This window comes from Triticum dicoccoides, chromosome 1B (genome assembly GCF_002162155.2).
Source record: "Triticum dicoccoides isolate Atlit2015 ecotype Zavitan chromosome 1B, WEW_v2.0, whole genome shotgun sequence".
Lineage (NCBI taxonomy): Eukaryota > Viridiplantae > Streptophyta > Magnoliopsida > Poales > Poaceae > Triticum > Triticum dicoccoides.
Window position 1 is genome coordinate 102986138 of NC_041381.1, and position 19189 is coordinate 103005326.

A 19189-nucleotide genomic window follows, 5' to 3' on the forward strand; every position below is an offset into this window, starting at 1 on the left:
CAGCCCCTTCGTAAGAAGGGCAAGACTGCGACACCGGCGGCCTTCGTCCAACCGGAGGCACCGGATAGCTTGCTGGAGGCACTTAACAGCACCTCCATCGACGAGGCGCACCGCACTATCATGAGTGCGGTGATCCAGAAAGTTCAGTCCGCCAAGAGCGAGCTGACTGAAGCCTGTACCAACCTTCTAACAGGCTTTGAGGTAAGTTTTTAAGATATGTAAGAATATTACCGCATAGACAGTAGCCCCTGATGCTTAGTTCGATGTTCGGAAAGAAAAGTCGAGCTAAGGATCTAAAAAGATATACGCAGGAGTCTAACATAAATATGTCAATATGGGAATGCAGGCTGCGCTGCTAACCTCTGCCGCACTGACTGCAGAGGTCAATGCATTGAAGGAGAGCCTCAAGCGGTCAGCTCGGCCTTGCGAAGAAGCAACTCGAGGACAAAGAAGGTAAGTAATACCTTATTAAAGTAATACCTTATAGAAAGGAATTGGTTGCAAAAAATGACAGGAATAACGTGGGTATTGCAGGGGCCACGGACGAGGTGGCGACCCTGAAGGAAGCGGTGTCCAAGGCCAAAAACAGTGCGGTCACGGAGCGCACCGAGCGAGAGAAGCAGGAGGCGCGGGTGGCGGAGGTGCGGCAAGAGCTCCAGGCTCTCGTGGAAAAACACAAGAGTTTGGAGTGTGACTCAAAGACTCGAGAGTCCGAGCTTGCCTTGGCTCTTGAGAGTGCCAAAGCCGCTAAGGCCGAAGCCCAGAAGGCCCTCTAGGAGATCGAGGCGATAAAGAAGATAGCGATGGGTAAGGCATTCTTTATGCAAAGCAAGCATGTAAAAGTGAATTATCTGTTACTTACCCGAATCCGGAGCTCTCCAGGAGCGTTCACCGATCTGCCCTGTAGTGTGTCTGATGCTACCGCATTCTACCGAGCTGAGGAGGGGAGCTCGATGGAGAAGGTGTTCTCGTCTCAATATGCTGAGGCCGGACAACCGGTGCCCCTGAGCGACCAGCTGAAGCAGCTGGTCGAGCTCCACAAGGTGGCCGAACAGGCCATGAAGGGCCTCATAGTTCGGATGTGGCCTAAAGAAGCCATGCCTGGGAGCTACTTCGGTCTGGTGCAACGGCTGGTGGACGCCTGTCCATGGATTGAAGTCATCAAGCACTTCGTCTGCATTGAAGGTGCCCGTCGGGCCCTTGCCCATGCTAAAGTGCACTGGGGCAAGATGGACGTCGAGAAGCTTGTGACGGACGCGCCACCACCGGGCAAGGAGTATCGCAAGCCCGAGATGTACTATAAGGGCGTCCTGAAGGGTGCCCGCATTTTAGCGGGTGAATGCTCCAAAGATGTAATTTTTTAGTAGACTCGCATTTGTTATCCTGTACGCTGAAAACTTTGTTCATATGCGCTAAGCAACGCTTGTTAATTTAAAATATAACCTTCTGTGCGGCCGTTTATCAAATTTGAGAGATGGCGGGTCGTTGGCTTCAGCCCCCATGCCACGAGTGATGGGGTGTTCGGGATAAACTTGAGCGCTCTTGTTCCATTCTTGGGTCCTTCGAGGGAGGCGTTTAACACGACAAACGAGGCAACCGGACTATAATGCTTGAACACTCTCACTTAGCCATAGAATTCTATAATTTTAAATTTCAGCGAAGCCCCTGGTATTCGGAAGACCGAGTTTGGGGCGCTATCCACGCCTTGGCCGGACAATGCCGACTCCTCGCTCTAAGCGGCATGAGTCTTTAGGGACCCGAAAAACCTCTCGAACAGCGACCGGCTCTCGCCCTATCATGACGGTCAGTTTTAGCTTTCTTCACTGAGGTGCTCAACCCAGCTCAACCGGGGCACAATCGCAGTGGTTCTCCCAGCGCTACCTTAGCCGATATAACGGAACGTAAGGTACCAAAACATGGGAGCCGGGCAAACCCAACTATTGACCCAAGACATGATTCGGAGCCGATGCATATAATGTTATAAGTTCGGGGTGCCGCACTTGTGGAAGTGTTCGGACTTATCACACCATGTTTTGGGGTACTTAAGCCCCTGGTGTATTGACCGTACCAAGTTGTACGGGTGCAACATGTCATAGATGAACATTTATAGAAAAAAAGGAATGCAATAATAAGCAGAAGCTATGTATTGTTTATTCAAAAGATACTGCAATGAAAGCAGAATGATACAAATAGTGCGATAAGCAAGTGATGGGACTATTTAACATGTCCCCCTCCAGGGGTAGGCTACGGGATGGTATGTAAAACAGGTTTACTGCTCGAAATAGAGACCACCTGGACACTCGACGTAGCTTTTCCGCTTCCCTGGCTGTTGCATCGTGAGTTCGGCGATTCTACTGCCGGACAGGGCTTCTGGAAAACGGAGTCCTGAGAATAAGAAAAAAAAAAGGAATGACACAATTGGGAGCCCCTTGTGCGGTTGAGCCGCACTCTGGGCATGTCGGGTCATGCCCCTCCCCCTATGCCCATGGTATCTCCAGAGCATAGTTATGTACGCGTGGTACTGGTCTCGCAATTTTGCGAGGGCTGGGGTTGGGGCCGCATTGCTACGCGTGCTCGGAATGTGCCAGGCGGTCTTGTTGTAGGTTACTCCGGGCGCGCTTGACGGTTTAGTAGTCGGACTCGAGAATTGCCTTAAGAGGCTGCTTTGTACTTCCGCTGCAAGGGCCACCGTATGCTCCTCCGTTCGGAGAGAGCGTTCGGTGTTTCCATTGACCATGATTACTCCTCGAGGGCCTGGCATCTTGAGCTTGAGGTATGCGTAGTGCGGTACCGCATTGAACTTTGCAAATGCGGTTCGTCCGAGCAGTGCGTGATAGCCGCTGCGGAATGGGACTATGTCGAAGATTAATTCCTCGCTTCGGAAGTTATCCGGGAATCCGAAGACCACTTCAAGTGTAATTGAGCCTGTATAGTTGGCCTCTACACCTGGTATGACGCCTTTAAAGGTCGTTTTTGTGGGTTTAATCCTTGAGGGGTCTATGCCTATTTTTCGCACTGTATCCTGGTAAAGCGGGTTCAGGCTGCTGCCGCCGTCCATCAGGACTCTAGTGAGGTGAAATCCGTCAATGATTGGGTCAAGAACCAATGCGGCGAATCCGCCGTGGCGGATGCTAGTGGGGTGGTCCCTTCGATCAAAAGTGATCGGGCAGGAGGACCACGGGTTGAACTTTGGGGCGACTGGCTCCATTGCATATACGTCCCTTAGTGCACGCTTCCGCTCCCTTTTGGGTATGTGGGTTGCGTATATCATGTTCACTGTCTGCACTTGTGGGGGAAAGCCCTTCTGTCCTCTATTGTTTGGCGGCCGGGGCTCCTCCTCGTCATCGCTATGCAGCCCCTTGTCGTTGTTTTCGGCATTTAACTTGCCTGCCTGCTTGAATACCCAACAATCCCTGTAGGTGTGGTTGGCTGGTTTTTCGGGGGTGCCATGTATCTGGCACGAGCGATCGAGTATTCGGTCCAAATTGGATGGGCCCTGAGTATTTCTTTTGAATGGTTTTTTTCACTGACCGGGTTTAGAGCCTCTGAATCCGGCATTGACTGTCGTATCTTCAGTATTATCGCCGTTAATGCGGCGCTTGTGCTTGTTGCGACGCGACCTGCCATTGTTGTCCTTGGTATCCGAACTACCAGGGTTTTTGGTCAGGTTGTTACTGCGAGCTAGCCAGCTGTCCTCTCCTGCGCAGAAGTGGGTCATGAGTGATGTGAGGGCTGCCATGGATTTCGGCTTTTCCTTTCCTAGGTGCCGGGCAAGCCACTCGTCGTGGATGTTATGTTTGAAGGCTGCAAGGGCCTCTGCATCCGGACAGTCAATGATTTGATTTTTCTTGGTTAAGAACCGTGTCCAGAATTGTCTGGCCGATTCATCTGGCTACTGAATTATGTGGCTTAGGTCATCAGCGTCTGGTGGCCGCACATATGTGCCCTGGAAGTTATCAAGGAATGCGGCTTCCAGGTCTTCCCAACAACCAATTGATTCTGCTGGCAATCTATTGAGCCAATGCCGAGCTGGTCCTTTAAGCTTGAGTGGGAGGTATTTGATGGCGTGTAGATCATCACCGCGGGCCATGTGGATGTGAAGGAGATAGTCCTCAATCCAAACCGCAGGATTTGTTGTGCCGTTGTATGATTCAATGTTTACGGGTTTGAAACCCTCAGGGATTTGATGATCCATTACTTCGTCTGTGAAGCATAGTGGGTGTGCGGCGCCTCTGTATTGGGCTATATCACGACGCAGCTCAAATGAGCTTTGTCTACTGTGTTCGGCTTGGCCGGAATTGCTATATCCGGCGTGACGGTTGTCATCACATATCGTGGGGCGCCCACACGATCTGTAGATCGATCTTATTTGCCTTGCCTTGTCCTCCAATATGTCTCGCAAGTCTGGCGCATTTCCCCGTGGCTTTGTACTTTTCGAGCGACGCCGGGGTGCGGCTTTAGTGGAGGGCCTAGAGGCCTCTCTGTCGCGGCCACGAGGTGGCCGGTCGGCCGCGTCATGCGCTGGTGATGTAGGTTTGGGTGCTTCCTCCTCTAATTGGGGTAGCAGCCTGCGTTTTGGGTAGCTCTTGGAGGGGCGATCGAGTTTGTACTCTTCGGCTGCAAGGACTTCGGTCCATCTGTCCGCTAGCAAGTCTTGGTCAGCTCTAAGTTGCTACTGCTTTTTTTAGGTTGCTTGCCGTGGCCATAAGCCTGCGTTTGAAACGCTCTTGTTCGACGGGATCCTCGGGCACGACAAATTCGTCGTCGTCGAGGCTTGCTTCATCTTCGGAGGGAGGCATATAATTATCGTCCTCTACCTCTCTGTCTGCCACTCTATCATGAGGGCTGGCTTCTCCCTCCTCCTATGTTGAATCCTGCTGGAGGGGGTTGTCTTCGACACTGTCCGGGGTGTTATTATCTCCCGTGCCGGAATCACCGTTTTTGCTGTGGCGGGATTTGGAGCGGCGCTGCTGACGCCGGCGCTTGGGCTGTTTCTTGGAGGGGTCATCCTCCGCTGTTCCATTGCCATTCCCATCTTTTGGGGTGTCCACCATGTATATGTCGTATGACGAGGTGGCCTTCTAGTGCCCTGTGGGCGCTGGTTCTTGATTGTCTCCTGCATCGTCGTCCATACCGTCGATGTCTTCGGAGTCGAAGTCGAGCATGTCGGTTGAATCATCGACAGTGGCAACAAAGTGGGTGGTGGGTGGGTGTTGAATTTTTTCATTGTCCGCATCCCAATCTTCCTGAACATAGTCCGGCCAGGGCTCTCCTGATAAAGAGAGAGACTTTGAGTGAATTCAGGATGTCGCCAAAGGGCGAGTGCTGAAAGATGTCCACGGCAGTGAACTCCATAACCGGCACCCAATCGGATTTGATTGGCAGGGGCGCGGGAGGTTCAGAGTCCGGAGAGGAGTCCAGCACCTCGGAGTCACGGGCTTTGCAAGGGACAGGGATGGTGTTCGGCTCAATCGCCATAGAGATAGTAGCCCCTAAGGCGGTGTCCAGCCACTCGTCCTCGATTGGCGAAGTCGACTCCGAGCTAAGGGTCGGAGCGGACGCTGGTGCGGCCTCCAGGGCACTGTTCGGCAGCAGAGCTAGATCATACCCATCGAGACAGTGCGGCGCGCTTGGCTATGGCTCGAATCCGTCGAAGATCAAGTCTCTGCGGATGTCGGCCGTGTAGTTCAAACTCCCAAATCTAACCTGATGGCCAGGGGCGTAGCTTTCGATCTGCTCCAGATGGCCAAGTGAATTGGCCTGCAGTGCAAAGCCGCCGAATACGAAGATCTGTCCGGGGAGAAAAGTCTCACCCTGGACCGCATCGTTGTTGATGATCGAAGGAGCCATCGGGCCTAAAGGTGACGACACAGAGGAACTCTCAATGAAAGCACCAATGTCGGTGTCAAAACCGGCGGATCTCGGGTAGGGGTTCCCGAACTGTGCGTCTAGGCGGATGGTAACAGGAGACAAGGGACACGATGTTTTTACCCAGGTTCGGGCCCTCTCGATGGAGGTAAAACCCTACTCCTGCTTGATTAATATTGATGATATGGGTAGTACAAGAGTAGATCTACCACGAGATCAAGGAGGCTAAACCCTAGAAGCTAGCCTATGGTATGATTGTTGTTCGTCCTACGGACTAAAACCCTCCGGTTTATATAGACACCGGAGAGGGTTAGGGTTACATAGAGTCGGTTACAATGGTGAGATCTACATATCCGTATCGCCAAGCTTGCCTTCCACGCCAAGGAAAGTCCCATCCGGACACGGGACGAAGTCTTCAATCTTGTATCTTCATAGTCCAGGAGTCCGGCCGACGGTGATAGTTCGGCTATCCGGACACCCCCTAATCCAGGACTCCCTCAATTGCCTTCTAAGAGATTGCAGTGAGGAATGCACATAGCTTCACAATGGCTAATCGGACGTTTTTCGGTAGAAGCCCCCTCAATGCAACCGGAAGCAGTTGCGTCATAATCACGTGGCAGTCATGAGACTTTAGGTTCTAGAACTTTTTCTCTGGCATATTTATTATTCCCTTTATATTCGACGAGAAGCCAGTCAGGACCTTCATACTAAGCAGGCATTCAAAGAAGATTTCCTTCTCTTCTTTGGTAAGAGCATAGCTGGCAGGACCTCCATACTACTTTGGAGGCATGCCATCTTTTTCGTGCAAACGTTGCAGGTCCTCTCGTGCCTCAGCTGTATCTTTTGTCTTTCCATACACGCCCAAGAAGCCTAGCAGGTTCACGCAAAGGTCCTTCGTCACATGCATCACGTCAATTGAAGAGCGGACCTCTAGGTCTTTCCAGTAGGGTAGGTCCCAAAATATAGATTTCTTCTTCCACATGGGTGCGTGTCCCTCAGCGTCATTCAGAACAGCTAGTGCGCCGGGACCCTTTCCAAAGATTACGTGTAAATCGTTGGCCATAGCAAGTACGTGATCACCGGTACGCATGGCGGGCTTCTTCCGGTGATCTGCCTCGCCTTTGAAATGCTTGCCTTTCTTTCAACATTGATGGTTGGTCGGAAGAAATTGACGATGGCCCAGGTACACATTCTTCCTGCAGCTTCCTAGGTATATACTATCGGTGTCAAGTAAACAGTGCGTGCATCCGTGGTATCCCTTGTTTGTCTGTCCTGAAAGGTTACTGAGAGCGGGCCAATCATTGATGGTCACGAACAGCAATGCCTTTAGGTCAAATTCCTCATGTTTGTGCTCATCCCACGTACGTACACCGTTTCCATTCCACAGCTGTAAAAGTTCTTCAACTAATGGCCTTAGGTACACATCAATGTCGTTGCCGGGTTGCTTAGGGCCTTGGATGAGAACTGGCATCATAATGAACTTCCGCTTCATGCACATCCAAGGAGGAAGGTTATACATACATAGAGTCATGGGCTAGGTGCTGTGATTGCTGCTCTGCTCCCCGAAAGGATTAATGCCATCCGCGCTTAAAATAAACCATACGTTCCTTGGGTCACTTGCAAACTCATCCTAGTACTTTCTCTCAATTTTTCTCCACTGCGACCCGTCAGCAGGTGCTCTCAACTTCCCGTCTTTCTTACGGTCCTCACTGTGCCATCGCATCAACTTGGCATGCTCTCCGTTTCTGAACAGACTTTTCAACCGTGGTATTATAGGAGCATACCACATCACCTTCGCAGGAACCCTCTTCCTGGGGGGCTCGCCGGCAACATCACCAGGGTCATCTCGTCTGATCTTATACCATAATGCACCGCATACCAGGCATGCATTCAGATCCTTGTACGCACCCCGGTAGAGGATGCAGTCATTAGGGCATGCATGTATCTTTTGCACCTCCAATCCTAGAGGGCATACGACCTTCTTTGCTGCGTATGTACTGTCGGGCAATTCGTTATCCTTTGGAAGCTTCTTCTTCAATATTTTCAGTAGCTTCTCAAATCCTTTGTCAGGCACAGCATTCTCTGCCTTCCACTGCAGCAATTCCAGTACGGTACCGAGCTTTGTGTTGCCATCTTCGCAATTGGGGTACAACCCTTTTTTGTGATCCTCTAACATGCGATCGAACTTCAGGTTCTCCTTTTGACTTTCGCATTGCATCCTTGCATCGACAATGACCCGGCGGAGATCATCATCATCGGGCACATCGTCTGGTTCCTCTTGATCTTCAGCAGCTTCGCCCGTTGTAGCATCATCGTGCACATCATCTGGTTCCTCTTGATGTTTAGTAGCATCACCGTATCCAGGGGGCACATAGTTGTCATCGTACTCTTCTTCTTCGATGTCTTCCATCATAACCCCTATTTCTCCGTGCCTCGTCCAAACATTATAGTGTGGCATGAAACCCTTGTAAAGCAGGTGGGTGTGAAGGATTTTCCGGTCAGAGTAAGACTTTGTATTCCCACATATAGGGCATGGACAACACATAAAACAATTCTGCTTGTTTGCCCTTCATATTCCCACTTCAAGAAAATCATGCACGTCCTTAATGTACTCGGAGGTGTGTCTGTTACCGTACATCCATTGCCGGTTCATCTGCGTGCATTATATATAATTAAGTGTATCAAAAATCATTACAGAACATCATGAATAGATAATTAAGTGACCAAATTAATAGAAGTTCATCATCACATTAAAACCAAAGTACATACATAGTTCTCATCTTCAAGCGAAAATCATTACAGAACAACATAAAGCTCTGCAGAGCATCTAAATTAATTAAACCATACATTGAAACTATGTAACATTTCAATGCGAAAACAAATGCGATCATAATGGCAACCAAGGTAACAACTGATCCAACGACATAATGATACCAAGCCTCGGTATCAATGGCATATTTTCTAATCTTTCTAATCTTCAAGTGCATTGCATCCATCTTGATCTTGTGATCATCGACGACATCCGCAACATGCAACTCCAATATCATCTTCTCCTCCTCAATTTTTATTATTTTTTCCTTCAAGAAATTGTTTTCTTCTTCAACTAAATTTAACCTCTCGACAATAGGGTCGGTTGGAATTTCCGGTTCAACAACCTCCTAGATAAATAAAATCTATGTCATGTTGGTCGGCATAATTTTCATAAACAATAAATGAACCAATAGTTATGAAAAGATAATATATACCACATCCGAATCATAGATAGGACGAGGGCCGACGGGGGTGGATACCAAAACCATCACACTATATAAGATGCAATAATAACAATAAATGAACCAATAGTTATGAAAAGAATATTTTTCCTTTCAGAAAGAAGATAAGAACAAGAGGCTCACCATGGTGGTGTCGGCGATGAGATCGTCGCGGGTGATAGACGGCGGTGAAGACGGGTACGAGGCTTGACGGACTGCTAAACCTAGACAAATATTGAGAAAAATGGAGCTTGGAGGTCAAGCTTGGAGAGGAGGAAGCTTAAGTAGTGTGGCTCGAGCATTCCATCGAACACCTTGTGTGCATAGGAGGTGAGCTAGAGCACCACCAAGCCCTCTCCCCCTCGGCTGCCAGAAAAAACAGAGCAATGTGCTCTGCTCTTACGCGAGGGGGTATATATAGGCACCTCATTGGTCCCGGTTGGTGGCATGAACCGGGACTAAAGGGCTTCCTTTGGTCCCGGTTCAAGCCACCAACCGGGACCAATGGTGGTGGGCCAGGAGCAAGGCCCATTGGTCCCGGTTCGTCCCACCAACCGGGACAAAAAGGTCCAGACGAACCGGGACCAATGGCCCACATGGCCCAGCCGGCCCCCGGGGCTCACGAACCGGGTCCAATGCCACCATTGGTCCCGGTTCTGGACTGAACCGGGACTAATGGGCTGACCCGTCCTGGACCATTGCCCCCTTTTCTACTAGTGAAATGTCAAATGGTGGTAGCGGAAAGCGGTGGTGGTTTGCACTTGGCAATGCGGAAGTGGGATGATGGGCTATATACGTGTCGGAGTTGAAGTTGTCGTTCCTAAGTAGCCGAAACACCTTAGGAGACACAACTCATAACTCAAACAAAATTGGGTTAAGTTGGGGTGGAAGTGTATGGTGGGTAAGCCTATGCGGAAATGGTGGTGATGGTTGATGAAGAAGCAACCATTCCTAAGTAGCCGAAACACCTTAGGAGACTTGAATCACTACTCAAGCAACCACGAATGCTATGGTGAACAAAATGGGTTAGGTTGCGGAAGTCGGTGGTGGCTATGCGGATGATATGGTGGAAGGCCTAGGCAAACTTGCCAAATTTTTGAAAATTTGATGGAGTCAAATTTTGTTGGTGGTATTTTTGCGGGATGGGGGATGTCAATAGCTTCAAAACAAGGTAAAGAACGTCAAAATCGGACTCCGGATGAATTAGTTATGGTCAAAACGGTGAAACACAGAAGGCTGAAATGCCAGGGACCGGATATTAGGGGGTAGGGTCCGGATTTCCAGGGGTGTATGTCCAGAACCGTGCAGATTTAGTGCTCCACGGCCCGGATGTCCGGCCTGAGGCCCGGATGTCCGGCCCGACGATTCCAGATCTCGTTAGGGGCGGAAATTTTTGAATTGGGGCGGAAATTGATGATTTCGGGGGCAAAATTTGATGGATTTCGTGGATGAAAGGTGGGAAAACTTGGGGAAATGCTAGATCCACTCGAAACCAAGCAAATCCATGGATCAAAATCAACAAAACATCATCAAACCAACAAATCACAAAAAAAATTGGGGGCTATTTTTTGGTGGGGATTTTTGGATTTAGGACGAAATCAAGCAAAAGAAGGCTAGAAAATGGTGGGAGGGACTCCAAATACGTGATAAACGTGGCTCATGATACCATATGATATGGGGCTAACCCGGTGTAGGCCAATCTTTCACGTTTGGAGTGGGATCCCTCGAAGAACACGATGAACACGGGGAAGAACAGGGAGAAATCACAAGGGGAAACACTCGAGAATAAGTCCAACCACACATCCACTAGACAATCAAACACACAAGATCACAAGGTACATGAACAACAAAGGGAAAGATACAAGGTAAGGTTCATCTCCAAGAGGAGGTCTTGATGATATCCTAGGCGGATCTTACCACGAGGGGGTCTTGATGATATCCCGCAGGATCTTCTCACATGGAGGTCTTGAACTCCATGGGAGTGGTAGTCTCTCTCTCTCTCAAGAGTAGAGGTAGGAGCAAAGCTCACCTAAGAATGAGCTATCATATTTGCTAACCCTAACTAGAGGAAGGGGATGGAGTATATATATAGGCTAGCCCACGAAGGGGTAAGTGAGGAGGGGATACATGGGCCTCGGGCCCGTCTCTGCGCGCAGGCAGGCGCCGGATGTCTGGGCTCTCGTGAGACGCCGGATGTCTGGTGCGGTTGGCCGGATGTCCGGACCAAAGTGGCCAAGCTACTGGATAGGGGCGCCGGATTTCTGGGGGAGAGCGCCGGATGTCCGGTGGTTGCCGAGGCGCCGGATGTACGGGCACACGGGCCGGATGTCCGGCCGCTGATGCTTCGGCCGTCTTGTTGGTGCAGCTCCTCGGAGGCTGCACAGGCGCCGGATGTCCGGCCTCTGGCCCGGATGTCCGGCCGCTGTAGCTTCAGCAGCTCTGTCTTCTTCCGTCGTCGCTTCCAGGCTTCCCTCGCGGATGGCGTAGTTGTTCCTTGGTGCTTGCACTCCTCCTCGACATCCGTGAAGCTCCGACAATACCTATGCATGCACACAGGAGAAGTGTCAAGTAGTATACCATCCTCGAAGGGGTCAAGTGAGCACGTGTAAAGGAGAAGATTCACCTTTATGTATGAGAAGTAGAGGTCGCACGTGTCACTTGCCAAACGGACTCTTGACATGATGATGACCGTAGGATGCTCCGCATCAAGTTGCCAGGAGGAGGTAGCTAGGCGGGTGTGGTCTGCACTGTCGGTGGGCCGCTAGTCACCATGTTTGGTAGTTGCTCGAACTCACTGAGATAAGAATTGACAAAAGAAAAGATGTGGTGCGGGCTCTGGGAAATAGCTTCATGTATAGCTTTTCTCCTAGCATACCATATGGACCATAATGTTACCACCATCCGAGTGAAGCTCTTTTGATCCAGCCTGTCATGCATCTCGAACAACTAATTCGTTGTGCTAGCTTCTGTAATCTCTGCCATACTAGAAACAAGTGACTCCTCGGTAAGCGCCCAGGTACACCTGGCCATTGTGCAAGATAATAAAGCATGGCGCCATGAATCCTCGCAGCCACAAAGTGGACATGCATCGCGAGTCGACATATTACGGCGCTTAAGAACATTCGTGGTTGGCAGAGAATGACGTGCCAACCTTCAAATGAATACTTTCACCTTCGAAGGGACTGACAAATTCCATAACGAAGTCCAAGATTTTTCTCCCCGCTCCCCACTGGATGAACCACTTCGACCTTCCAACCAGTTCCCCCTCTGAATCTTTGTTGTTATCAAGAACTTGTATGCTAAGCTAACCGTCAAACAGCCCTTACTGTCTGGGTGCCAAGCCCGGAAATCATTGACACTTCTTGTGCACACCGGAAGCTTCCGAATAGACTCAGCATCGATCGGAAGGAAGGTAGCTCGGATCATATTTTCATTCCATGTCGCCATAGCTGGCAGCAAGAGTTCTGACACCATAGTAGATGGATCAGAGACTTGTGAGACTAAAGGTCGAAGTGAGGCCTCCTTCGGGATCCAATTGTCATCCCAGATATGAGTTGTCGGGCCATTGCCAATGCGCCTTATAATTCCTTGTTTCATGATATCTCTTCCTTCGAGAAACCAAATCTGGGATGGTGATTAATACTACCCTCATCTCGGTGTATAAGTCATTCGCGTAGTTCTAGATCGATAATTTCACTATCTAAATATGTATTATATGTGACAAAAAGTATATATTTAAAAACTACATCCGTGTAGAAATCTAGTGATATACTTTTCATGACATATAGCACATATTTAATTTCTCAAATCAATGATCTAGAACTACGCGAATGGCTTATACACCTGGACGGAAGGAGTACATGGCTTAGGCCTTTTCATACACAAAAAAAGGGGGTGCCGGCTTTATCCCTTAAATGGGCTTTATGGGCCACATGGAGTATCCAGTTGGTGGTCCGGACTGGGATGGGCCTCCATTGTCAGGATGAGCGAGCCTCCACTTCTTCACACAGTTCCGCTAAAAAAAAAAAACTTCTTCACACATTCCCCTAAAAAAAATATTCGGCTTGCTCGGCTCGGCTCGGCTCAACCCCTCCTCCACCACAACGCCCCACCGGAGAAACGACCGGCGGCGGCGATCCCAGGCGCCTGTCCCCGGCGGCGGCAACCGACGACTCTTCTACCCCCTCCCGATCTATTGAGGTGAGCCTTTCTCCTTCCTCGTCTCTCCCAATTTATTTTCTCTTCTCAATGGATTAAACCCTAGCTAGCTAAACTTTCCTCCCTAATCAAACCCTGCCGACATTTACTTGTCAGCTGAGGAGGGGAGATGGATTCTGCTAAGGAGATTCTCCGGCGGTAAGACAATCCACATCCAGTCTCTCCATCTCTGTTGACCATCCCCACATTTCATCACCCGCAGTCTGTTTGTTTGTTTATCCCTTACTTATTATTGATAGATGCTGTGTGTTGCAACGACATTTGTAGTACTTGAAGAAATTGCTCCATTGCATTGACGCTGCTTGTCACTGCCGGTTTTCCAGGGTCCATTCAAAGAAGAAACCGTGTGTGGATGGCGAATCACACCAGCATTCCCTGACGTCGATGTCTGCCGCGGTATCCAAGGTGCTCGAAGACGACGACCTCCTCAGGGAGATTATTGTCCGTGTCGGCTTCCCCACCACCCTCGTGCGTGCTTCCCTCGTCTGCAAGCGCTGGTACCACCACATCTCTGACCGCCGGTTCCTCCGCCGCTTCCGCGAGCGCCATCCGCCCCGCCTCCTTGGCTTTTGCCATGTCCCCGAAGATGAGTGTTCACAGTCGTCCTGTCCACGCTTCGTCCCGATTTTGCCTCTGCCCCCAGAGCTCGCTGCCGTGGTCAGCCGCGTGGCGAGCTACAGCTTTGGCGTCGACGGCGACGAATGGATCAGGGAGTGCCGGCGCGGCAGTGTCTTGACCGGACGCTATGAAGGATTATTATGGAGACATAGAGTGCACCACCCACTGTGCTCTGGGAGAGACATGGACATCCTCCCACCACTCCCAAGCGTCCAGAACTCTAGTTACCACATGTTCAGTACAATCCTCTCCAAAGAAGATGGCGCCGGCGGCATGTCCTACGTGTACATGTTGGTGGAGGGGGTTGATGAGAATAAAGTTTTTAGGGTGCGCGTGTATATGTTGCAACGCGGTGTCTGGTGCATGCATACCTCATCTACCACAAAGATCCCTCTTCCGTTGTTGCCACGGAAAGTTTTGCTTGTTGACAATAAAATCTATATAGCTGACAAGTTCAGTGACGACATTATTGTCTTGGATTTGCCAGCCTCAAGTTTCTCCAAAATTTCGGTCCCACAGGGAGTGCAGTGTCACCATTATACCACCATCTTGTCACGAGCCGATGATGCATCCGGTGTATATCTCACCCATGTTCATGTCAAGGAGCTTCAGCTTTGTATCTGGCTCCACAAGGGGCACAACTGGTTGCTGGTCAATACCATTTGTTTGCGTCAGATGTGGGCTAATTTGAGGATGCTAGATCATACGCTGTTACCCTCGGGATCGATCTATTGCTTGAATTCGAGAGAATTACGGGGATACAAGGGTTCCTGGCGTCACGCCGAGGTCTGGATCAGATCGAGAGAAGGCTTGGGGAAGGGGAAGAAGGAAGGTAGGAGAAATACAGCCAATCTGGCATTTTACATTCGATGCCCCTGCAGCCACGCACGCTCTGACTACTTGTAGCGGTGACTTCCTAAGCGGGCTGGACTCGCTGCTGGGCGTCATGGGCCAGCCTCCCCTGTGGCGGCCTTGAGTGCATGAGTCAGCCTGCTCCGCTCTCTCTTCTCTGCTCTCTTCTTCAGTCGTTGTGCCTCAGTCTTCAGGAAGGCCGTGACAATGCTCCCTCCCCGAGACGCAGCATGTCCCCATGCTGGTGCTTCCGCGTACCTTCGATGAAGAGCATGAAGTTGTTCCCAGGTAGCAAAGCTTTCTGGCAGTCCAGTCCAAAGAGTCTTGACTTGCGGAAGCAGCTTCTTGCCTTGCCGCACCAGCCTCGCCTCCAAAATCTGCTCAGGTTGTCTCTTGTCATCAGCAATGAGCAGAACTGAAAGGTCAGTACTCACCGGTGTTGTAGGCGCCATTGCTTTTTTCAGTTGGGACACGTGAAAAACTGGGTGTACTTGGCTTCCAGCCGGCAGCTTGAGTTTGTAGGCCACTGCTCCCACGCGTTGAAGCACTTCAAATGGTCCAAAGAAACGAAAACAGAGTTTGTGAGATGATCTTGGAGCCACCGAAGTTTGGATGTGTGGTTGTAATCGTAGATACACCTTGTCCCCCACCTCAAACACTCGTTCAGACCGCTTGCGGTCTGCAAACTTCTTCATTCTCTGTTGCGCTCTGTGCAAGTGTTGTTGGATGAGCTGCTGCATTGTGGAGCGTTCTGCCAACCATTGTTGTAAATCCACTGGTGTCAATCCCTCTGTAGGTTGTATGCCAAAGTGCTTGGGTCGCTGTCCATACATGATCTCAAAAGGAGTGCGGCCAACCGCCGAATGGAAGGAGGTGTTATACCAGAATTCTGCTTGAGACAACCATTGCGACCATTTCTTTGGGTTTGCATGCACAAAGCATCGCAAGAACGTCTCCAAACACTGGTTGACCCTCTCCGTTTGTCCATCCGTTTGTGGATGGTACACCGAGCTGAGATTCAAGGTTGCATCTGCCATTTTGAACAGATTCTGCCACAGTCTGCTAGTAAAAACCTTGTCTCTATCGGACACAATGGTCTGCGGCATCCCATGCAGCTTGTACACATTGTTGATGAACACTTGGGCCACTGACAGTGCTGTAAAGGGGTGTCTGAGTGCGATGAAATGGGCATATTTGGAAAATTTGTCCACCACTACAAGGATCGTGTCAAACCCATGAGAGAGGGGTAGTTTCTCGATGAAATCCATACTGATGGTATGCCAAGCTTTAGGTGGAACTGGGAGAGGTTGTAGCTTCCCTGGGTACTTGACATGCTCTCCTTTTGCTTGCTGACAGACAACACAGGATTGCACATATTTCTGAATATAGCTCTTCATTCCCGGCCAGATGAACAAGGCAGCAACGCGCTGGTAGGTGGCTTCCATGCGAGAGTGCCCCCCAATTGCGCTAGAATGGAGTGCCTTTAGCACGGCATCATGTGCCTCGGAGTGACTCTCAAGCCAAATTTTGCCCTGGTATCGAATTACTCCTTTGTTCAATGCATATCCTTGGTCGTTTGGACTAGATAGGGCCAACTCAGACAGCAGTTTTTGTGCTAGTGGATCTTTCTCATAGCCTTCAACAATGATTTCCAGCCAACGTGGCTGCACTGATGTGATACTGTGCAACTGCTCATTGTGTGTTCGACGAGACAGGGCATCAGCCGCGATGTTTGACTTGCCTTGCTTGTACACTATCTTGTACTGCAACCCCATAAGTCTGAGGAAAGCCTTCTGTTGCATTGGCGTGGTCACTCGCTGATCACCGAGATGGACCAGACTACGCTGATCCGTGCATATCAAAAATTCTCCTGCTTGCAGATATGCCTTCCACTTCTCCACAGCCATTAAGATGGCCAAGCATTCTTTATCGTACGTTGAAAGGGATCGATTCTTCACGCCCAAGCCCTTACTGAGAAAGGCCACTGGATGCCCTTTTTGCATCAATACCGCCCCTACACCTGTATCACAAGCGTCCGTTTCCAACACAAACTGCACTTTGAAGTCCGGAAGTGCCAAAACTGGTGCCTGCACAAGTGCTTGTTTCAAGGCATCAAAAGAAGCGGTCGTCGCTGATGTCCACACAAAAGGGGTGTTTTTCTTCAGTAGGTCTGTCAGAGAACGGCTGATGATGCCAAAACCGCGGATGAACTTACGATAGTATCCTGCTAAACCAAGGAACCCCCGTAGTTGCTTCACGTTACCGGGCGTGGGCCATTGTTGGACTGCAACTACTTTAGCTGGATCCGTCGACACGCCATGCTTGCTAACAATGTGTCCCAGGTACTCAAGCGACTCCTTTGCAAACGTGCACTTGCTTCGTTTCACATAGAACTGATGCTCGCGCAACATTTTGAACACCTGATCCAAGTGCTGGCAGTGCTCTTCCAGGGTTTGGGAAAAAACCAAGATGTCATCGGAGAAGGACAACACATATTTCCGCAGACCCGGGGCCAAAGTAATGTGCATGGCCGACTGGAATGTGGACGGTCCATCAGTAACACCAAATGGCATGACCTTGAACTCATAGCGGCCGTTGTGGGTGCGAAATGCTGTTTTAGCTTCATCTTCAGGAACCATACGAATCTGGTGGTACCCGGCTCGCAAGTCCAACTTACTGAAAAATGCTGCACCTGACAACTCATCAAGCAACTCCTCGACTACCGGCATCGGATATTTGTTCTTGATTGTGATGGCATTGAGCTGCCGATAGTCTACACAGAATCGCCATGTTCCATCCTTCTTCCGGACCAGCAACACTGGTGCTGCGAACGGGCTACGACTAACTTGAATTATTCCTTGTTGTAGCATTGCTCTGATGTGTTTTTCCAACTCATCCTTTTGTTGTGGCGAGTAACGATAGGGACGTACCGCAACTGGTTGAGCTCCTGGTAGCAGGGGAATTTGATGATCATAGTCCCGTGCTGGAGGCAACCCTTTGGGCTCATCGAAACGATCTTTGTGCACCTCCAACAGCTGCTAAATTTGGGCTCATCGAAACCAGAGCCATGAATGTGATCAGATGAATATGCGCTGTGCTCCAAGTCAAAAGGAATTGGTGTAGGGGCGAAATCACGCTTACCCCTGCCCAGGGCAGGCGCGGGAGCGTTGTTAGCTCCAAGCGCAGTACCCTGGTGCTGATTGTCAACGCCGTGCCCATGGGGCCGAGGTGGAATAGGGGTCGTTGCTGGTGGTTGCTCTGCTTCCAGCACTGCCACCCGAGCGCCCACCTCAGTGATGGCTGACTGCAGCGAGCCGATCGATTTATCGACCTTCGGCATCCAGCTCGACATGGCCTGGATGGTCTCCGACATCGATTTCACCGATGCCGCGACCAACGCACTGGTCGTCTTCATCTCCGCCAGGTCCGCGCGCATCTGGTCCATGGCGTCGTTCCTGATGCTCAAAATCCAAATCGCAGGCACGGGATTTTATGAGTCGCGAAGGATTCGCGACCAACCGACCAACGACTCGAATCGCACCCCAACAAGTGCTCCACCGCCGCCGCACGCCGCTGAACAAGCACCACACGCTCGAATTTTTTGGGGGGAAAGATGAAGGACTGGCTCTAGATACCAAGTGTTACCCTCGGGATCGATCTATTGCTTGAATTCGAGAGAATTACGGGGATACAAGGGTTCCTGGCGTCACGCCGAGGTCTGGATCAGATCGAGAGAAGGCTTGGGGAAGGGGAAGAAGGAAGGTAGGAGAAATACAGCCAATCTGGCATTTTACATTCGATGCCCCTGCAGCCACGCACGCTCTGACTACTTGTAGCGGTGACTTCCTAAGCGGGCTGGACTCGCTGCTGGGCGTCATGGGCCAGCCTCCCCTGTGGCAGCCTTGAGTGCATGAGTCAGCCTGCTCCGCTCTCTCTTCTCTGCTCTCTTCTTCAGTCGTTGTGCCTCAGTCTTCAGGAAGGCCGTGACATACGCTTGGGGATGAGGATGTTGATTTTCACTTCTTAAGCCATGTGGGGGATAATGCTGAGTTTGTGTTCTTGGAAATGTCTAATTGCACACTCCATCTGGACGTCACGAGCAGGACACTGCGTAAAGTGCATGGGACGCCGATAAAGAATGGGCATTTCATTGCTGTCCATCCTTTTATGATGATTTGGCCACCCATATTCCCTCTGCTGAAGGATGCTACTGCAAGGTTTGCTATTTGGACTTCATATGATCACAATACTAGTTAAGTGACATTACATAATGCTTGCCTTAAGATGTCTTGAAATCACTTGTGTACTCGGGTAATACTACTTGCTTATTGCTACCTACAAAAGTATAAAACATGTGTGAGAGCTGAACGTGTGTAGCCTTG

At 50.3% G+C, this 19189-nt stretch overlaps 1 protein-coding gene across 1 annotated transcript; it reads left to right on the plus strand.

Annotated features, from left to right (window-relative positions):
• The first annotated feature begins 13220 nt into the window (after positions 1 to 13220).
• Positions 13221 to 14851, plus strand: LOC119350198. Its single transcript, XM_037618143.1, has 4 exons — positions 13221 to 13319; positions 13434 to 13475; positions 13661 to 14741; positions 14837 to 14851. The coding sequence occupies exons 2-4, from the start codon at positions 13447 to 13449 to the stop codon at positions 14849 to 14851; spliced, it is 1125 nt and encodes a 374-aa protein (XP_037474040.1). The 5' UTR covers positions 13221 to 13319; positions 13434 to 13446.
• The last annotated feature ends 4338 nt before the right edge of the window (positions 14852 to 19189 follow it).